At 44.3% G+C, this 21,470-nt stretch overlaps 1 protein-coding gene across 1 annotated transcript; it reads right to left on the bottom strand.

Moving 5' to 3' along the window:
• Window positions 1–1,685: 1,685 nt before the first annotated feature.
• On the bottom strand, window positions 1,686–21,466 carry LOC119464027 (bestrophin-2; the record flags this gene model as incomplete). The annotated part of the gene is made up of 8 exons (XM_037724846.2): window positions 1,686–6,374; window positions 8,107–8,337; window positions 8,969–9,120; window positions 10,365–10,445; window positions 13,230–13,448; window positions 15,389–15,543; window positions 18,501–18,667; window positions 21,327–21,466. Coding segments are annotated over 8 exons (1,635 nt in total), but the record flags the coding sequence as incomplete, so codon positions are not given.
• Between the last annotated feature and the right edge of the window lie 4 nt (window positions 21,467–21,470).

The raw sequence follows: 21,470 nt of genomic DNA, 5'->3' as shown, positions 1-21,470 counted from the left end.
CTTTTTACCGTGAGGGGCATAAAAAGTCAGAGAAGGCCGCATCTGGGCCGTAGGATGGGTAAGGGGATCGCCCCAATGCATTGGGGAAGAGCAAAAAAAAAAAAAAAAGAATGGACTTTGCTTTGACATGGAACAAGACACAAAACCAGGCGTTGTTTCCACATTAGAGGCAATCTTTAAGTAGGTGCCAAAAGATGGCTTGACTCCTGTTATCTGGGTTTGGTAGAAACGGTGGGACGCGTGCATTTCACTTACCGGGAAACATATACAAAGGGATAAACGTGTCAATGATTCATTTTCACAAATAAATATTTTAAAGCATCAGTCTCCGTCAATTGAACAACCTACGTACAGTCGAACCCAGACATATCGAACCCACATATAACGAATTATTGTGTATAATGAACAACAGTAAAATCCCCTTGAAAATTTTTCTATAAATTCTTTATATGTTGAACTACTTACATATCGAACTTTTTTGTGATCCCCTTCAGATTCAATATATCCGGCTTTGACTGTATTTAAAAAGGCACCAGTCTCTGGCTGCCTTTTTAAATACAAGTGGCGCTTAGGCAGGCAGCTTTTGCAAGGCTAACTTTCCCTGCAGCTAACAAAACTGCTTCTCCTCCCATTTGACAATTGCTGGCTCTGCTGTTAGTATCGCAATTGCCACTGCTGGGTTCTGCTTACTTTTTTAAACAGTTATTTGTTTATTAGCTTGAACTATTTCTTTCAACTCTTCTAATAAACCGTCTCTTTTTGTTTTTGACGCTTCTTTGTCCATCACTACCACATAACAGAAACACATGTGCTTTTATTTGTTATGGTTCATACATGATGTATTGCTTTGTTTGCATGTTTTTTTCTAATAAAGAATGTCAACATGGCCAAGGAAGGTCCATCAATGATTTGTGAAAAACTCGGAGGGTCTGTGCCAGCTAAAATTTAAAACACTGCCACGGATGCTGCAGGGAAAGGTAGAGAAATATTTCATATATTGGCACCAGTATTGGTAACTTCGCGAAAAAGTCGCTATATTTAGTAGGTTTATAGTAGTAAACTAGAACTTTACCTTCAAGGAATCTTCACATTTTTTTAGTAATGTAAATTAGCCAGTAAATTGCCCTAGTAAAATTCGTGAAAAGATTTACTGGCAGGTTCAATACCTCGGCCCCATTTTATCCCAGGGGGGATATACATGCATTCGTTTGTGGCTACTTCTAAATACCTAACAATGAGCTCATTAGCTAGCCATCCGGATACAATAAAGCTGCTTTTCTTGGCAAAGAACAATCTGGAGATCTAATATTGCTTCAGAAAGTGAGTTACTTTTCCTTTTCATATTCTGACCTTTGACTTGCCACAGCAGAACACAATATAAAGCTATAGCTTAGAAAATAATAAGGAAGGTGTCTAGGAACAATTTAAACATAAAGAAGACAACATTCTCAGTAAGCAGTCATCATCGCCGCTTATCCACTTTTCGCTACTAAAGATGGAGTTGTATTGAGTTGCAGCCTGGCGACATTGTCCAGAAAAAAGTTTACCAACGGTGGTTGACATGTGGTTAACATTGTGAACAGTTTGTAAAGATATCTTTTTCTTTCAGAAGGGTAACAGGGTCACTGTAATGTCAGGTGCAGCAGACCACACAACGGTGAAGCAATCAAGACAACCAAAGATAGTGATGCTTTCAAGAAATTTATTTCAGCGAGACAACAGTTTAGCAACACAGGTTTCTCTTGTCGTAAGCTTCTTCAGCCAACATTTTTTCCTGCAAACAGTAACTACCGAAGTTGCTGAATGCAATGCAACTAAAGGACATCGGATATCGCTCGGCAAAGCCTTGGCGTGCTGAAAATTTGCACGAAGGCTGAGAGAAGTGCCTTTGTGATGTGCACGTCGGCATGCACTTGAAGCCACAATAATAAATGCAGTCGCATAACATCAACGGGCAAAAGCGAGAACTGCTCAGGTTTCTTGGTATTTTATGCGCTTTCACAGAAAGCCTCCATATCTGCATCTTCATCATTTCACTAATTGGCAAGCCGGATGTAAAAGATCCGTAGCAAATAGTGAAAAGATCACATTTAAACAGGAACTAAAAAAAAAAAAAAAAAAGGAAATGTCGAGAGAGTAACGCAAATCACCAACATGTTGATGTAACCCGTCTGGAGCTGTGACTCCTTCAGGCGAAATGTTTACCATTGCAAATGCAACAAGCAGCTTGTCAAATGAACAGAAAGGATGACAGTTGACCTACTGTGGACATCTACTTGAACACAGTCACGAAGCTTCTGTGAAAGTAAACCATATGGTTCTGCTGGGGCAAATAAAATGTTACTTCTGGTTGTGCCATAATGTAGAATCGGATAGCTAGCGGCATGTCGTTCTTTTAGCATGAAATGGCACAAACGACAGCTTTTGTTTTTTCATCATTTGTGTAAACAAGCAATGTGAGCATGAATTTCTTCCCCGGAGTCTTCAAGATTGCAACTTCATAGTATCATTCTGTTTGTTTTTCCTTTGTGGTCATACTAACGTAGTGTGCAGTTACACCTATTTTCGGGAAAATAAATTTCCACTTGTAAGCTCAATGCTTACACCATGCTAAACATGTCCAATTTCTGTGCCTGTGTAATGTGTGCTGCAGATATTTTCCTAACATTTGTGTACCAATGCATTATCTTCTATCGCTCATAACCTTTACATATCCTCTGTCACCTTTGTAACATTTCATGATAAAAGAACTCTGGCGATCCTTTGCTACAAGCCTACTTGATGTCAAAGGATTGCCCTAAGCACAGTGGACAAAGCAAGGGACGGTGTGCGACAGCCCTTGATCCTGTGAGAATCAAAAATAATTTTTTGAGGATGGCAATTTTTCGGCCAGTTGTTAACTTACTATGGGAACAATTTTTTAAGACACATCCTGCCAGAAACCGCTATGGCTGCTTAGTTTTACTACACAGTTGTTATGAAAATGTGGAGCAATGACAGCAATCATTCCCATACAAACTAAAAAAAAAATTTTACCTGTCACATTTTGTTGGCCCACTCAATCAAATACAGCCTGGCATACAATTTACAGCTCTCCAAAACCTAGGCAATGTTGGCAGCCTGCAACATCAGTGAATGACCCTGTCATTCGCACACAATCTTGGGCATGTCGTCGGAAATCGGCAACACTCGTAAACATGTGGTTTCATGTGGTTAAACTTGCTGCTACGGAAACATTGAAACAACAACAGTGCTGAAATTTCACATATAACAGGTAAATAAATAAGAAGCTCAGCACATATGATGTTGCATGGATACTCTCTTGAAAACTGCATATCATCATTGGTCAAACAACAAATGAGACGCCCTTTCCCTCCACTCCGTTTGCAGGGAACAAAGCCCCGCTTGTGAAACACATGTCCATGGTCTGTTCAACTCATGCTGAACAGCTACAGCTATAGAGAGATGCATTGCAGGCATCGATCCTGTTGTGCACAGCAAAACTGCCCACTTCCTGCAGTTACACCGCTCTCTAGTCTTTCCACCAAATCATATACACTTCGCAGCGCTAGCAGCTTGGAAAAAAATCTAGTCATATAGAATGACTGTGCCACTCTGTGTCTCACATATAAATAACTTAGCAGAGCTATGTCAATCTCTCACCAGCAAGTGTGAGACCTCGCGTTTTTAGAGACATTACGCAGCATTAAAACTGCCAACCAAGATGGCTTTATTTTCCTTCTCTGACAGCTTCTGCGTTGGTGTAGGAAAGGAAGCAAGACAGAGGACAACACCCAAGACCCTGTAAATGGGGGGAAGAGTGTCAATGCTCGCTCCAAAATAAATTAACACCCTAGGACATTGCAACTATTAAGTGCATGTTGTAAAAGCTCAACCATGAGAAGTCTTCAGCATCCGAAACCTTGCAAGTTAAGAACAGGTGAAACGCTGTGGCAGTAAATTGCCGTTTGCCTGCAGGAAATGTTGGAGGATGTGCTTCAGAGCCGTCTGACGTCGAAGCTGCTGGTGAGTACAGACAGCTTCACCACTAACACCAACGGGGATGTCACCATCCCGTATTTTATGTGATGATCTGCAGCATTGACAGTGGCTCCTCTGACAATTCCCTTGCCTTGAGGATGCCAAAGATGTGCTATTGACTTGCAAAGGCTTTGATTACTGGATGCTTCAAATCAATGTAGGTATGTTGCTGCTCAAACTGACTCACCCACTCGCAACATTCTGATGACTGAATCACCCTCACACACGCACGCAAAACTGGTCTTGTAGCTCACTCTTGCAGGCTGTCGTGTCGACCTCGCACCACGCTCCTTACAAGCATAACTTGACGGTGAAGCTGTACGAAACACGCATGATCACTTGCTTCTTCGTGTCTACCGACATGAAGCAGCTTCGGTCAATTTCACCGGTGATTTCACCGGTCGCACAGGCGGCACAATGGTTGAATTATACATCTTTGTGGAAAAATAGCATGAAAACAATGTTTGTGATGCTCACAAGAGTCCACAGTTTGTGAAACCAAGCCACAGTTCACCGGAACACCCATGTAAGCAGGATCAGGTGCACATATACAGGAAGCTGACACGTTAGTTTAGCAGGAAATGTGCCACAATTTCAGCAGCAACAAAAAATTTTTCTCCATATCTTTAGTGATAGTAAAATGTTCCACTGAATGAAAATAAAAAAAATATTTCTGTTTCTGAGAACTGAGTCACGATCTAGTGCACATCACAACACATCCACCACAGTCTCCACACAGCTTAAATAATCACAAACAACTGCGCGCTTTCATATGCAAAAAAATATCACCTGACAGACCTCTCGCATTAGATCTGCTCCTTGAAGTCGACGAGCGATTAACACACAGTCATTCACTGAGCCGGTTTGTCGAGAACGACTTGTCTCGGGCTGATTGATGTTTCGGTGGGTTGAGTCGTTAAGTGCGGCTGTGGCACTTCACTGGAAATGTGACCCTTCACGAAGGACTGGCGTAACAGTTTTTGCACGCATTACCTGCTTTTCCGTCGCCCACTGAGAACACTTACACATGTGTTAGTGCTCAAAAGCACTTGCATATTAGTGCTGAGAATGCATTCGTACGAGTTGTCCCAGAGCACATGTACTGTGCCTCTTCATTTCTTGACTTGTAGATACAAAACACCATGTCTGTCTTCATGTGCAAGCTCCTTTTTTCATTGCCAGCAATTCATTGTGCATAAGTTGAGCCTTCCTAGGCAGGGGTCTCACTTAACTTGCCACGCTGAAAGCCTCCATCACACGCACAGTGAGAAATTTGCACGCAGTAGAGGTTTCGCTTGTTTACCTTGTTTTGCCTAGTCCCTTTGCAAAGGGTTGCAGGAGTGAATCAAACAGCATTTGCCTTTACGTTTGCTCTGTCTCCTCGACAGCTTGCCTGCATGTAACTACGCAGAGCACACAACACGTGGCTGAGGGCGCTGTTCTCTTTCTGCACTATTGAAAGATCAGCGGGGATCCTTTTGAAAGTGGATGACATAATTTTTACACATTCCAACGATTGAGTTACCAGCTTTCAGCATCACGAGTGTGACCTCTCTGCACTGCAAGCCCATAGGGACACTTTCTGAACGATTCAGGGCCACAACTGCTCTCACAGCATGACAGAGGCTGATGAGAGAGTCGTTTCTGTGCAGCAGTAGGTCATGCAGGTTATGCTGCAGTGTCTTCGAATTTTTTCAGCGTCAGATTCTTTATGTCTGGCGAGTGCAAAATGTTTGTCATGACAGGTCATGTGCAGACTTGTGTCATGGTGGTTGTCGATTTTGTGACCACATGCTTACAAACCTGCCAGCGTGACAAACTGACTAATGTCACTACCTGCACATTACGGGGGCAACAACTGAGTGTAGCTGTCGGCACTGCACTGACTGTTTTCGGCCAGGCTCTCGGTCGAACTGTTTGGCTCGTACGGTGATGGCTCTGGCTGCTCTTCCATTTTCTTGTCGTGCTGCGATTCCTCAGTCTGTTTTGCTTCCTCAAAGGTCGTGGTAGGTGCTGCCAAGTCAACAATGACCGACGTTGGCACTGACTCCTTGATGGTTGGCCTGTCATCTCCACGCAGCAGCGACCGGCGTTCCTCAACTGCGAACTCGTGGCTGCGGTGGTCGAGGCCCTCACAGAGGGACACAGTCCGCGCGGTGCGTCGGCTCAGTTGTGGCCGTGATACAAAGTGCGGCACGAGCGGGTGCTCTTTGACCTTGGGTGATTGCGGCAGGTTGTCGTTGCTGCTGCCGATGATGAAGTTGAGAAGACGACTGCCCGTGCTTAGGATCCGCAGTCCTGTCTGTGTGGTGTTGTCAGAGGTGTGGCGAGTCCTGCAAGCCACCGAGGTAGAACAGGTCAAAAAACAAAAGTTGTGCCACAGAGCAATAAAAGAAAAAGAGATTGAGAGGGTCTAATATATCAGCGTTCTGAAGTTTATGAAGGTATGACACATTGTAAGATGTGGGCAGCCCAAAAGCACAGACACTGTTCTTGTCATGTCTAGTAATGGCTGTGAATTATTGGCTACAACACCCATAAGATATGAGGCTGATAGAAGGCACTGAAGTGTACTGATTCGGTCATGTTTTACCAATACTGAGGAACTGCCTTGCCACATTTTTTATTGTGATCAAATCTAGGGCACACTTGAAACTTTCCTCCTACAACCCAAACATGACACACTATGTCTGATTTAAATTTAGCCTGCTTCCACAGCTGAAAATTCCTGTGGCTGCATCAACCGTTGTCTTCCACTACTAAGCTACACGGCTTTGCCACTGTGACTTGCTTGCCATTAGGAAGCAAAGTATAAAATAACCAGGGCACATCTTATGGCACACTGCACATTCTGTTTATAACACACAGCTTGCTCATGCTCATTGCTTCCCACCAGTCATTGGGAATCTGCGGCCCAGCAGAAAATATCAGACATTGCATTGTGCTTCTCAGCCAATTAGCTTGTTGTGTTTGTTTCAGAGCTCCATGAACAGCTGAAAGCTTCACCGTCATCATCGGCCCACTTCATGCATGCTTACTGGAGGATGAAGGCCCCCACCCAGATGACTGCATCTTACACCTGCAAATTTTCTAAGCTCATCACACCACCGAATACCCTGCTACCATCAACTGTTTTCCCCTTTCCTAGAAGCATATGTTGTCATATTCCAATAGACCACTTGTTATCTGTTCTATATGCATTACAGCACCTCCCTTGTCCAGCTCCACGCCTTTTTCTTACTCTCAGATAGAATATTAGCTACTTGTGCTAATTAGCTGCCATGTTCCTATCGCTTAATGGTATGCCTATCATTTTTCGCAGCATCGCTCATCGTGCAACCTTTGAACTACTTTCAAATTTCGTTATTATTTTCTAAGTATTTTCTAAGTATTTTCTAAGTATTGGCTTGTACTGGCAGAATGGATTTCAGCTGCAGAGAGCATTAAAAAAAGTGTATTACAGGAAAAAACATTTTTTCGTAGAGCTTTGATTAACAGTTTCTTATTTACATACAAACTTTTTTTTTTGCTGAAACAGAGAGGCGTCAGAGTGCAAGACTGCACCACGGAGCAAGATATCTTTAGGAGCATCATACCAAATCATGCCACAAATAAACCACGCCCCATACTCTCCAGGCTGGTGTACACAACATGGCAAACTATCACAGGCACCTAGTGACCTTCTGAGCTACACTGTAGCCTCCGAGATATCACTGGCACATGCTGGCGCAACCTCGGAGGCCATGGCTTCACCACTCGAGGACATTGAGCAAGACAACAAGCTCTGTGGCTGATATATGGAAGCACGCGTGAGTAACTGACTGAGTGAGTAGTTGACATTCAGCAGTGGATTCCATGCTCATAGAACACCGGTAAGTTACACTGCTGTGCGCCAACTAAAGTCTCCTCAGTGCCGTCTGCTGCTTGCTGCAGGAACCTGCACTTCTCCTCCTTGTCATTCAAGCCTTAATTTACAACGCCGATCACCCACACTGATATGGGCAGGAAGATTCCTTTCGCAAACACATCTTGCTCCATGGTCAGCAACGAGTGGTCACTACTCACGTGATGAGTGGGCTGTCAAGCAGGTGATTCGAAATGGTGGACGGTGGTGCACACTCCGATGGCTGAAGGTGCAGCGGCATGTGGTAGAAATGGGAGCCGAGTGGCCCGGGCACCGGTGGCACATCTGCCGCATTTGGCGGCGACGTTGGCGGGCTCGAGTACTTGTGTTCGTCGTGGTCCTCCTCCAGGATGGTCTCCATGGGAACGAACTCGGACTCCTCGGGGTCCACACTGCAGTGGAAGAAAAGGGAATTCCAAATGTTGTGTCATGTCCGCACTTTCGGTCCACAAATGTGTACCAGAAGCGTGAGGAAAGTGACAAACGCACATAGCAGAAGAGATGGGTACTTCTTTGGCCTGTATGAGTAACACAAAAGTAAAGTTTTGCATTATGTGCCATGAACACATGGTAGTTTTGGTACACATGGTAGTAGCACATGGTAGTAGCATATCACTACTGAAGTACTAGCGCACTTACTGAATATTTCTTATTAGTGCAGTCAAGTCTGAGAATCAGTGTACTGTGGAATCTTGTTGATACAATCTTCACGGGAACCGTAAAACGTACCATCCAAAAATCGTATTATCCAAAACAAGCTGGTCGGGAAATGTTGGCCAAGAAAAGAAAAAAAACATATTATCCCGAAAAACGTATTATACAGAATCGTATCATGAGCTTCCACTGTATGTGGTATTCAAGTGCATCTCATCAAAAAGATAATTTAACAGTCTATAAGGCAAGCCAGCAGCTATGTTGCTCCTGGAGCAATTTGAATATAACCTATGAAGAAACCACAATAACCATAGAAAAGCTTTGAATGAGAACAGTGCAAAGCTCTGCTAGGGATGTGGCAACACTCACTCGAGGGTCATGGCTGAACCCAGGTGTGGCTGAGTGCGGAGGTTCACCGAGGACTTGGTGTAAGGAAGCTGCGGCTCTGCCTCATCCCAGTAGATATCACGCACCAACCGGGGGTGTCGCTGGTGCATGTCGTCAACAATTTGAAATGATACCTGCAGGTGCCCAATGAAAACACCCAACATATGTACAATGAGAACGGGTAAACAATATTGCCACACTCTATATCGATAGCAAATAGTATAAAGGACAAAAACTGCCAATAATGCTGGTAAAAAAAAATTAACTTTTTAATCAGGCAAACTTGTGCCCTGAAGAACAAGCAACACTCAAAGCACAACGACAGTGGTGAGCATTGATCGGTCGTTGAAATCTGATCTGCCGGTCAAGTGGACTGGCAATTTATACATGAGTCATTGTATATTCGATATCGCTGGTGCTCACGTATGATTGACAACAACATTTGGAAAATTTAAGACACATGTAGGCATGTCTTGCTCCAAGCAACAACTTTGTAACAGTGGTTAGATGGCGAAAAACTGTTGCCGAAAAAAGAATGTATGTGTGTGAGTAGGCTCACTGCCCTAGCAATGCAAATGGCAGTAAGCGTTAGCCTTACGTGCTAAGCAACAATTGTTGTCTGAAATCATACATAATTAAAATACTGCACTTTGAGCTAATTCACTGTCTCCCTTGACAGTATACCTATTGCATCACCTGTCAATGAGGTCAGTCAGCATTCACTCTGATGAAGGATGCCTCATTAGCATTTAAGCTGTCAGAAGTGTCTTCCGTTTGGAATGAAAGCCTGCAGGATAACCATTCATTGATAGGCCGCTGGTAATTGTTAATTAATATATTAGTATTAAGATATCTATAGATATCTGCATCAGGAATTACGTTGGCTGCATTTTCTTCATAAAGCAGAAGGAACTTGTACTTATGCCGCTTGGTTCCAGTGGGAAGAGTGAAAATTTTTCGAGACAGTGCATTGGAGATATTAACGTATCTTTTTTGTAAATCTATTGCCACCAGTGGCGGACGTCAGTAAGCAATGCGATAATCACTGATAACTAAGCAATAACTAAGACTTACTCAAAAACTATCAACTACTTTAGGCTATGCTTTGAGACTGAAGAATTGTAAGATGGTCAGCGTTGAAGGCATGTACACTTAGTAGGAATCCTGAAACTAGCAGCAGTTGCGAGGCATCTTTCCCCAGAGTTGCAAAAAAGAAGCGCGTTGGTGTTGCTGTTAATATTTCCCGCAAATGCCTAGCTCCCTTTCACAGTGCGGGACAAAGTTAAGCAGAACACCCCAATGCGTTTTGTGATGGAGTGACAGAAAGCCTTGCCAATGATAGACATGGCAGCCAAAGGTGGAGAAGGAGCCCACATACCTGCAGGTTTCTGTCGAGGCACCAGTTCAGTTCAAAATCATCGTCGTCTTCACCAAACGGGTTTATGAGTTGTTCTGCCACCTGCGACACATACCAATTACACAATAAGACTGTTGATATGCAACAGTATGAAGAAATAGGCTCTTGTATGACGAGACATAGGCTTGAAGTACACAAAATTGTGGTGATATGACTGTGATGCAGTAGCGCACTGGGTTGGTGATATTATATATATGTTTCATTCTATTCCAGTCGTACTTGGCCCATGTACTTCACTTTGCTTTTCACTTTTTTGGGCTAGTTAGTAGCTCACACTGACGCTTTAAGCTTTAAAAAAGCACAGCGTAAGTATACAACAGTTGAGACCCAGGTGAAAATATTGCGATTGTGTTGGACTGGTAGTATATTAGTTAGTTCTTCGTTATTCTACCTGAGAAAACTGATTTACAGTTATTTGACTCTCTGGGTTAATATGGTACAAGTTGAAATCCACTTGTACAGACTGCACTGGTATTTGGGGGTCAGTTTGTAATTGTTGATATTCAAGATGACCCGAATGGTGGTTGATTAACACTTGACAGGTGGCCGATTGATCACAGTTTATGCCGTCTAGTCTGCATTTTGTATCAACTGACAATTGTTGGCTACAGATGGTGCTGGTTCGTAAAAAAAAATTGATTTAGAATGATAAGTTGTTTGTACTGTGGCATTTTTGGAAATTAGGAGGGCATTAGCAGGGGTGGGACTGTCCAAAGTCATTTTGGCGCAATTTCTGGAGCAGGTCAAAATGCATTTTGGAGCAGTTTGGAGCAGACAAAATAGCGTTTTGGAGCAGCTTGGAGCAGACTAAATTTCATTTTGAAGCAGTTTGGAGCAAGCCAATCTGAATTTTGGTGGAATAACGAAATACGACAACGCACTTCAACACGATGACGAAACATAGAATAAACCAACAGGCATCAGGAAGCTCATAGTAGAAGCGAACTTTGTAGCTATAGCATACTAGAATATGGAAGAGTTGGCCACTGCTTTCCCGTAAAGCCAGAAACATCAGCTGCACAACGATCAGACTATACACATATTGCCACGCCATGACAATAGCGGAAAATGTTCTCAAATTATGTGGTCCAATCGGCGCTGTAACATAATTTCTGGGTCACCATATGTCGCTGCAGACCAAGAAAGCCGCAATCAACCCTTGGCTGCTATAATGTAAAACTATTGTAATCTATTTTTGTTGCGATAGCAGTTATATGGACACTTCAGGCGCATTTCTGGCGTTGCCGCGCGCCGTATACTGCATGTGTGAGTGAAAGCGTGAGGATGAGCCAACGAGGGTAAGTCAACTATGGCGCCTCAGTCTCGCGTGCGCGAGAGAGGAGAGCGGGGACGAAGCGCGCCGTCTTCGATCGCGCTCAAGGCACCCGGAAGAGGGGAGGGAGGGGGGTGGGGTCGGTTCAACCCTGGCGGCTGCTGCTTATGGCGAGGCCGTGCGGGCCCTATCTTGAAAGCGATCTGCGATAGGGACATAGTGCGAGTGCTGATAGCTCCGTGCGCGCTGTTTTTCGCAGCTTAGTTCGCGTTGAGGCGAGGCAGCACAAAGGTGAATTCGCTCGCTGCTGCTGCCGCGCTTGCTTACTCCAGCGTTTTCAGAGCGAGCTCCTGCTGTAATCGAGTGAGATGTGTTCATGTTTGCTTGTGCACGCGTGGCACTATGCTTGTTAATTTAGTTAGTAAGCTGTTTAGTAAGTAAGTAGTATTAAGAATGTTTACAAGTTTATATGGCCTGATAAAACTACTATCGTTGCTTCTTATAGCTGTCTACTTATTTGCTATTGCAATCGATGCTTCGCCTTTCGGGCAATACTGCGACTTGTTATTCCAAATCCACCATTAGCCCTTCGTGATAGGTCAAAATGGCTCACGCCTCACCCGTATGGGCATAAAAACAGATTGGAATAGTTTTATGTTATGACAGACTCGATGCCAGGGCGCAACTATGGGCTGTCCAGAGGGCCCACGATGCGGTGGTCGGGCATGGCCGGACTGTCCCAACGTGGGAGCGGCCCGCTGCGCGCTGAGTCGCGTACCTCAGGATGTTCATTAAAGTTTTACATCCATCCATCCATGACGGACTCGGGGACACCCGCTCGCTACCCGCTGCAGCGTGTGCCTCCGAAATATCTTGTTTGGTCGCAGCACTCTCAGCCTACTTTTTGTTGTTTTGCACCTCAGCTAGAGAGCGCTGCGCCGCTCGGCCCACTCAACTGTATTCTAGTACACTCTAAACACAGCCGCCCTAGCCGTTCCGACAGCAGCAACAACAGCCGGCTGTGGCCGCACGCACGCCGGCTGGTAGCGCCTAAAAGTCCATTGTTATAAGCGCGAAAATTACAAGAAACTCTGCGGGACGTGCCGTCATGCGGAGGGCGTAATGTGAATGGCTGCACTCTTTTTCGGAGAACGAATCCTTTCGCTGTTCGCAGCCACTGCTGGAGACGTTCTGGTGCAGCGTGGCGCAATTTCGGTCAATTTCCTGTGTTTGGCGCCGGAATTTGTGTCTGTATCAGAAATGCGCAATTGGCGCAGGAGTCCCGCCCCTGCATTAGGACAACAAGCAACTGTTCATACATGCTGTAGGCCCACTTTCACATGGATCCAGTCCCATTTTGTATATTTGCATCAACACATCTGAGCAAAAGATATTTGGACTTACTGATACTGCATGACAAAATGGCCAAATAGTGCCATGGTATGAACTGGTGCCAGCCAAAAAAAAACGATTTAGGATTATGTCATCTGCGTCTTTTCTCTGCTTGTGTGTTGCTCCATAGTGCATTTCGGTCGACGTGCGAAGGCACTCACCTTTAACCAGCCCATGTAGAAGAAAAACTGCAGGATGGTGAAGACCGGGATGTACAGGTCAATCTCTGCACTCGTAGAACTGAGGTACTGGCGGCCCATGACAGTGGCCAGGAAGTAGGTGTAGATGGCCAGCGTCACCACTTGCGTGTAGACCAAGGGAATGCTGATCCAGTCGTAACTGTACAGCATGCCGCAGCAGCCACGGAACTCGTGCATCTCCTATGGGGACGGGAGAGAGAAAAAGGGAAAAGGGCGATCAGTGACTGGCGCGCAACTGGGAAGGTGGACGGTCACTTCAGAGGGAAAAGAGACCGCCCGCCACCGACAGCGGCATGGCCGGGACGAGTGTGGTCTGGGCAGCTGCGCAAGCTCCCTGGCAAGAACTTCTGCTGGCTGCTTTGCTTATCATTCAATGCATGATATTTGCAGTGTGGTGGCAATGCGCAAATTCGGGCTTAAAAATACGAGAAAACTTGGCACTATTCCCTATGCGTAGCAAAACATTTAGAGGTGATGGCTGCAGATGTACGTGAATCGAAAATGCAAATTTCTGGTAAGCGTGCCAACCACATAACGGATGTCCTTTCTATGCGTGAAGCATTTCTGTAGCCTTGGATCGACTGAGATGTCAGGATTGACATCAAAGTGGTGTTATGTATAGTGCCATTTTTCATTTAGGAAAACAGATTTAGAGGTCAAAGGAGCAGCTAGGGGATGGTGCTAGAGTACCTTCCAGTCTTTCGTCCTTAAGTTTAAACAAATACCTGTAATTATAGAAAGGAAATGTGAGGTTACCATTCCAAACAAAGGGCTAACTGTTCTAGTGATGTACAGAACTATACTTTTACACGTAGCAGTTGGTCTGCTTAAGGCATTGCAGTAGACTCATCTATTGTGCTATTAGATGCAGCAGTAAGACAATCTGCGAAAGAACTTAAGGCACAGTACACACTGGATTCAGTAGTGCCTGACAAATTAATGGTAAAGGCTCTGGCTTGTCAACTCTCAATGTTTACATCTATCTACATTTAGGTGCTTGTGACCTACATATTTAGGATGTCACGTACACCTACCTCGAAAAGTCTGACATTGGGTGATGTAGAGCCAATGCGAAATGCAACTGGTCAAAGCTCGTTTGTAAACCACAGCGAAGTGCATCTGTTGTGCGATTTTCAGTCATTTTAGAATATACTGCAGCTCGCCAAAGTTTCTATGCTACACGTAACAGTGATATGCAACATACATTTATCTGCCCCATTATTATTGTTTTTCTTTATGCCAGCGCAAGGTAAATGCACAGTAAATGGCAGGCATTGGCTTACTTCATGGCACAAATTGTCAGCAGGCCATTGATTGAGGCTGTCCTGGTATGCCCTTGCTGATGAGACATTATATCATCTGAGCAAGCCATCTATGCTTTCGTTTAATTCTTGTGAAACGACACAGGTTTAGATTCGAAGCTGTGGACAAGTCTGCAGAATAGTAGTGGCTACGCCCTCCTGCCCGTTCTCACCATCACTTCTTTTCTCCCCTTTGCCTTCTATCGATGTAGAGTAGCAGGCTGGAGCAGTTTTACGAGAGAATGACCTCTCTGCATTACCTTAAACATGTTTCCTTTCTGTCTCTCTCTCATCGTCTCATACAATCTCTCCGTCAAGAACCACAGCCAACAGAGTTCCTGCCAGGAAGCCCAGCAGTGCCGCAAACCCATCACCAGCCACCATCTTCCCATCGGCACGGTGCCCTGTCGGGAAGCAGCCGGCCAAGAACCACCGAGTTCCATTTCCAGGGACACCACCGCTCAAGAGAGATCCCTGGTAACCGGCCGAGCAGTTGTTGCTTACACTGCTCTTTCTCTTTCTCTCTCCCTCTCTCAGCCTCCGCAGAGCAACATCTTCAGTCAGATGATCATCGGGGGGGAAGCATGATGGCAAGCTGTGGTGGACAAAGAGGCAGGTAGGACACGTCAAACCAACGCCGGCCCTGGGTGGGGGGAGAGGACGAGGGACACCCCTTGCCACAGCTGGGGTGGGGGGAGGTTCGGGGGGCAGAGCAGTCCCCCGAAAGGCCGGCGTTAGGGGTTGTTTGGCACGGCAAAAGTTTCTCACGCTCAATCATTCACGGCCAGTGTTTTTTTTTGTTTAAGGCTGCGGCCGCACCTGGAGCAGGTGCTTGAGCAGGATGTCATCCTTGATGCGTCCTTCCTTGCGGGCACGGACGGCCAGCGCGACGAACCACTGCGCCGGCACCCACCATTTGCCGTGGGCCACCGGGATCGAGTCGTACACGCGCCGCTCCTCCTTGGTCATCAGGCCTGCCAGGGGGGTGGGGAGGGAAATGCAGTCATTTTTAGTTACGTCAATAAGGTGAGCTGGTAAGAATTCATCACCTTATAGGTGATGAATTTTCACTAACGAAGACAGAGTGAGCAATTTTTAACAGCGTCTCACAATGGCAGCCATCATTCTCATGGACATTTAACTTTTATAGTGCTACGTGACCTCACACTTTCCTATTAAAAACACTTAGCTATAGTAGTAGTGTTGTCGACAGAAGATCAGCTGGTGCTGCATGTCAGTGACAGAAGACACACTCCTGTGTGGCAGTTATTATTGTTGCCACACAGGCGGAAGCCTGAGAAGTGAACATTTCAACAACGCCACGGGACACGTGCCTGTCATTGCTTTGCTTTCTGTGTGCTACTTATTGGTGATGGAATAAAGTGCAGTTTACATCTGTGTGTAGTGCCAGCAGACTCAGTAATCCACCTGTTCAGAGAGACAACTTGGTAGTTTGTAACAGCCATGACATCATTAAGCCTAACGTCTGACTACGGTACAAATCTAGATCTGTATCTGTTGGAATATAGAAGCTTTGTAGTACATTCTTCTCAAGTTCCCGATAGGTGCAGACCTGCTGTGATAGTCACGTGAGCTTCGCTGCTCTAGCTTTTGGTCATGCAAGGCACACGGCATTGGTCATATGTGATCACGCGCATGTTTGTGAGAATGCACCTGCTGGCGCCTGTGTGGCAAGAAGTGAACCTTGTATATCCTCAACAAAACACTTCGTGATCCAGTACCAGTAACAGGATTAGATTAATACCAAGTTTTAACTCAGGCCCAACTCCAGTTTTCCCAGTATATGTAAAACTAAGATATGCTGTGGTTAGATGTATCACCAATGTAAATGAAATTTGTTGCGCACGTGCAACATATGTGTGTGACATGATAGAGTAGACCAACCATAATCACATAGATCTCTAATGCCTTTTCGTAATATTTTTTTAAATAAACTTGTTTTGTTTGTGGTGCCTCCTACACTGATGAATGTTTCATTGCTGTTGGACTAATATAGAAACTAAACATCAGCCATGCAAGTGACATGCACTTGTTACCTCACTTATTTGAGTTCTCTTGAAAGCATTATTCAGCAAATAGGCTTGTACACTCAAAGCTGAATACAGTGCGTCTACTTTGGCTTTTTTAAACTGTCTGTTCGAGGTGATGTTTCACAAAAATGCATTATCTGTCTGTACAGCAAAGATAGAAGTAGCTTTAACTTCGTGCTTTAGTTTTCCAAAATGTTGCGAGAGCCATTACCATTTATAAAGTATTCAGTGGCCTAAATCAACCATTAGTCACCAGAACTTGACAGGCTTTCTAGAATATGCATCCAAGCTTGATTCAAATTGTTCGACCACTTGCTTGATAAAAAGCATTTTCTGCATTTTACATGCAGTTGAGTTGGAAAATTGCACGTAAATTCCTCCAGTTAACTGGGAAGGTTCAGATAAACCGAGGAAATGGATGTAGAGATTTCTACTTCTGATGCTGCTAGCGTGTGCAAGATAGCCTATAGTATAGCAGTGGACAGAACTACTACTAGTGTAGATCATTTTAACTGTGTGTAGCAGTAGCAATACTATGTTAAGCTTAAATAAATTTTAATGACTACCGATCTTGAAATGGTCTTGTTAATGCTGCCATCTCAAACTTGCATGAATCAATCGGCTTCCATACCTATAAGTAAATCATTCCAAATACAGGCTGACTTATGTTTACAAACAAGCCTAGAGTTCTCACGTGACGTTCATGACATTGTGAAAGCGACACAATGTATTTTTCGGTTGACTGGCACAAGATCAAGCACAATGCTTCCCATAAATTTCACGGCTTGTGCAAGCACAGCACGCATACATGGCACGTCAGGGGGCATGGCAACAGCATTGCTGCGTGACATCACAAACGTGAGCTCATTATCTCATATATTTCACGATCGTTTGCATGCATCATGGTCTCTTTGGCTCTGTAGAACAACATGCCTAATGAAAATATGTCATAGCACTAAAAGCAAAGTCAGTTCACATTCTGCAAAACAATGCCGTGAAAGAAAACAGTAAATTGTGCAAAGAAATATGGGCAGTGATTGTGAGATAACAATTCAATGCGTAAAATTTTATTAAAACACTTTAGCTACGTCTGTGCTGGCACTACAATACTCCTATGTGTTCCTTGCTTCCTTGCTTAAGTTCTTTAGGAAACTGAACACTGCTAGAACATATCTAAGTGGTTTAGATGATTAGGGATAAGATGACCCCCTACTTTGCATTGGTCTTTTTTTACATGTGTTGAAGAAAAATAAAAGGCGTATCAACCAACAGTATGCGAAAGCAGACAAGGTCAACGTACAGGGTACATATATGTATTTATTTGTACTTAAAGGCATTAAAGATGATTCAATGTTGCATAATTTCATGATATTTTTGCATTATTTTCCTTGTTCCATTGTCAGACCTTACATTTTTTTTCCGGACCCTCTATTTCTTTATTCATGTCAAGCTGTCATACGCTTTCTTTATGTGCATATACATCGACATTCTCTTCTTTCATGTCAACGTTGGTTGATACACCTTTTCTTTTTTTTTTAGACCAAGAGGCCAAGTAGGCTGATCCTGGAATAGTGTAGCCTGTAGTGCAATGTGGTTAATTTTCGACCATTTATTTTTGCTAATTACGACTGTATCCCCCTCTGTGACTAATTCTCACTTGTTTCTTTGAGACCTACATTTTGATACCCTTTGCGACTCACTATGAGGCGCTGGAGGCGCTAAAGGGACGTTTTCTGTCCAAGAGGCCTGATAGATACCCAGATCCCACGTACGCCAAACCCATGTGAAGTTGCCAACGAAGACCTTGTCTTCAAAACAGTTTGCCCCTCACTCAGTTTGCCACATTTCTAACACAATGTAGACTACAATTGCAAACTCACCAGCTTCCTCCATATGGTCGAGCGTTGGGAAGCGTTTTTTGACAGCCGTGCTGATGGCTTGGAAAGTGAGTGCTGACAGGAGAGACAGGTAGCGGGCCATCGTGCGCCGGATTACACGACCACGCTCGTCAGTGCCGTTCACGTAAGCTGCTATGGCCATCACCGCCCTATGAAAAAAAAGAGACGGATGTCAGACATGAACAGTAGCACATGACAACAACATTCCAGTGAATACAGCAAGGAGGTTGAACAAAAAATGATGCTCACAACTGATGTGGTGTCTACTGCGGTAGTGATAGCGTGGAGATAATGTTGCGAGTACAGGTACAAGCAATTTTGTAGAAGTTGCAGTGATGCATTGCAACATGCCAACTACGTAAAGGCAGCCCGCCACCAAGAGTTGTCAACCGCTGGCTGTTCCAAAAACAAACAGCACTTTCGCCCTCTGTGAAGCAGTGGCAGCGATTGCTACCACATATACTATGCACATACTGACATTCGCACTTCTTTCTGCATGACTCCCAGAACACACCTGCAGATGCGCATCGACAATCTGCTTTGGAGAGTCACAGCTTTTGCTTCCCCTTTTCTATCCTCAGCTTTACTACTAGTTGCCGGCATTGGTTTATTTATTTTGCCTTGATGCTGATTCATTAATGTCTCATTCACCATAGCATGCATTGCAACAACTGCATTATGAGGCAATGCAGCACTCCCTGTATCACTGCTGGTGGGTGTGTCTATTCATTTGAAGAAGTGAAGGTGCCAAGTTTTCTAACAGCTGAGATGCCTTCTTTTCTCGAAACGTTTAATTTTATTTCCTGCATGGCAACATGATGATCATGATGACCATTAGGGGTGCTAAAAAGACGACCTACAACCATGACCTAAAGTAACGGAGACAACCTATGGTGAGATTGTGAATACTTGTTTCAAAATGTGTTTTTATCATTGTGAGTCATGATTTGTTTGTCGGCACCGTAATGTTACTTGGAGCCCTTAATGCCCTTTTATAATACCAAGGGGAACTGTGGATTTATTTTACTATTCTCAGCTTGATGTCAGGAGTGAAAGTTAAAACAAAGCTGCAGACATCTCTTTACTATATAGTTCAACGAACTCTGTCCACCACTATGTGCTAACTCATTACTTTTTCACTGGTTATTGGTGGTTCAATTCATTTATGAACTTCAGCTCTGTGTTAATATTACAAAATGACAGCACAAGAGGCTTGTAATTAATATTGCACACTAACAGCTGCTGATAAACAAACCTGGCCATTCACACCAGAAATGGCCCAGTGACAGGGAGACAGAATTAGATGCTATGCTCACTGCCTCCCGGCATTTATAGCGCGTCTCCCCCGTTGTCTGATTTCTTGGAACAGAGCAGTGTATAGATATATATATACACATCTATCTATAGGTTCCTCCGTGACCTGTCTTGGTTGGTGCAATAGGTAAATAGCCGTTGCCTGGAATCATTGATTCTACCCTTTGCTTTGTGAGGCACGTGGGTGGAAGAACAGCTGTCGATCATGCCACTTATCTGTCTGCACGATCCGCTCTGTGTTGGCAGTGTTCCCATGATTAAGAGAGTGGTTCCTCCTACCTCATATTAGGTCTGGTAAGCACATTGTTGCTTGCACTGCTAGTAAAAGGTCATTGATGAGCAGTAGTACTTATATTTCATGGGCCCACTAAATTTGTTAGCAATACACGGAGGAGGAGTGTAAAGAGAGGTTACTGATTGCAGTGGCAAAGTTTGCTAGAAAAAAATTTATTCATACAGCTAACTGCGCACAGACATTCAGATGAGGCACAACTGCTTGTTAATGTCTTCTGTATTGTGTGTGTTCTGCACTGACAGTTTCTTTATATAAAACGTGGTGCATAAAATAAGCAAGCAAGCAAGCTGCCTCTCTGCATTTTGTCTAATTTGTGTGTATCTAATTTTTTAAAATATTTTTCTTGGTCTCCTAGTGTTTCAAATCAGTGAACTTTGCCATTTTAATGTTTTACTGTGTGGAAAAGAACCAGCTACCTGACTAGCAAGGTGGCTGAAACTTACGAAGCAGTTATGTATGTACTATCAACCAAAAACGTTTATGGACCAAGGGATCTGACTGAAAAGCTGAATATCTCTGCAGCCTCAAAATGCAGCCTGGCATTCCCATTTCCAGCCTCTACTGGTAAATGCAAACAACATAGTGATGTACGGTTTTACTGGCTACTTTTAACGGCTGCTTGGATATTAAGCGTATTCTGAGACACCGTGGTCCGTAAACTTTTTCGGTCGATAGTACATGTACTTGTGCCTCGCTAGACCACAAATTTCAGTACTATGCAGCCCAGAGCTACACAAAATGCTGTGCACGGTAACAGCATGTGCCATTGGCATAAACGAAGAAATTAACAAGAATAACAAAGGCGAAAACACGCCTTACACAAGACTCTGTTAAACCACCAGAATCATTGGTGTCTGCCAAGGAAGTCTAAAAAAAATTGCAGTTTTTTGTAAACCTCCTTGGGTGTCTGCCAAGTTATACATGCTCGCCTCAAAGCTCCATCTCCGAGCTTCAGTCAAGGCAGTGTCACGTGTACTAGCAAACGCAGAAGCGCAAGAATTCATTCTAGCTTATTTTGACTTGTTCATGTTTCCTTCATGTAGACGCTATACGTCCAGAAGCTTCACACGAGGGCATGCCATGGTTCGTAGTGGACATGCTATTGGGTCCACATGGCAATGGTTCATGGGCATGCCAGGGGTGTGGTTCAACATGCTCTGGCTCATTCACAAGCCTGTTCCGGGAAGTGTGAGACTCACTTGTCGGGCCAGGGTATATTCATGTATTGCTGCCACCAGCGGCCGACGACGATGGACACGTAGAAGCCGAGCACGAATGACAGCGGGATCAGGTCCGTGAACTTTTCACAGTACTTGGCCAGGCTTTCGAAGACACTGTGTGGG

This window comes from Dermacentor silvarum, chromosome 9 (assembly GCF_013339745.2).
Source record: "Dermacentor silvarum isolate Dsil-2018 chromosome 9, BIME_Dsil_1.4, whole genome shotgun sequence".
NCBI classification, from domain to species: domain Eukaryota; kingdom Metazoa; phylum Arthropoda; class Arachnida; order Ixodida; family Ixodidae; genus Dermacentor; species Dermacentor silvarum.
Note: the sequence above shows the minus strand (reverse complement) of the source record. Positions and strands in the feature narration are given on the sequence as shown.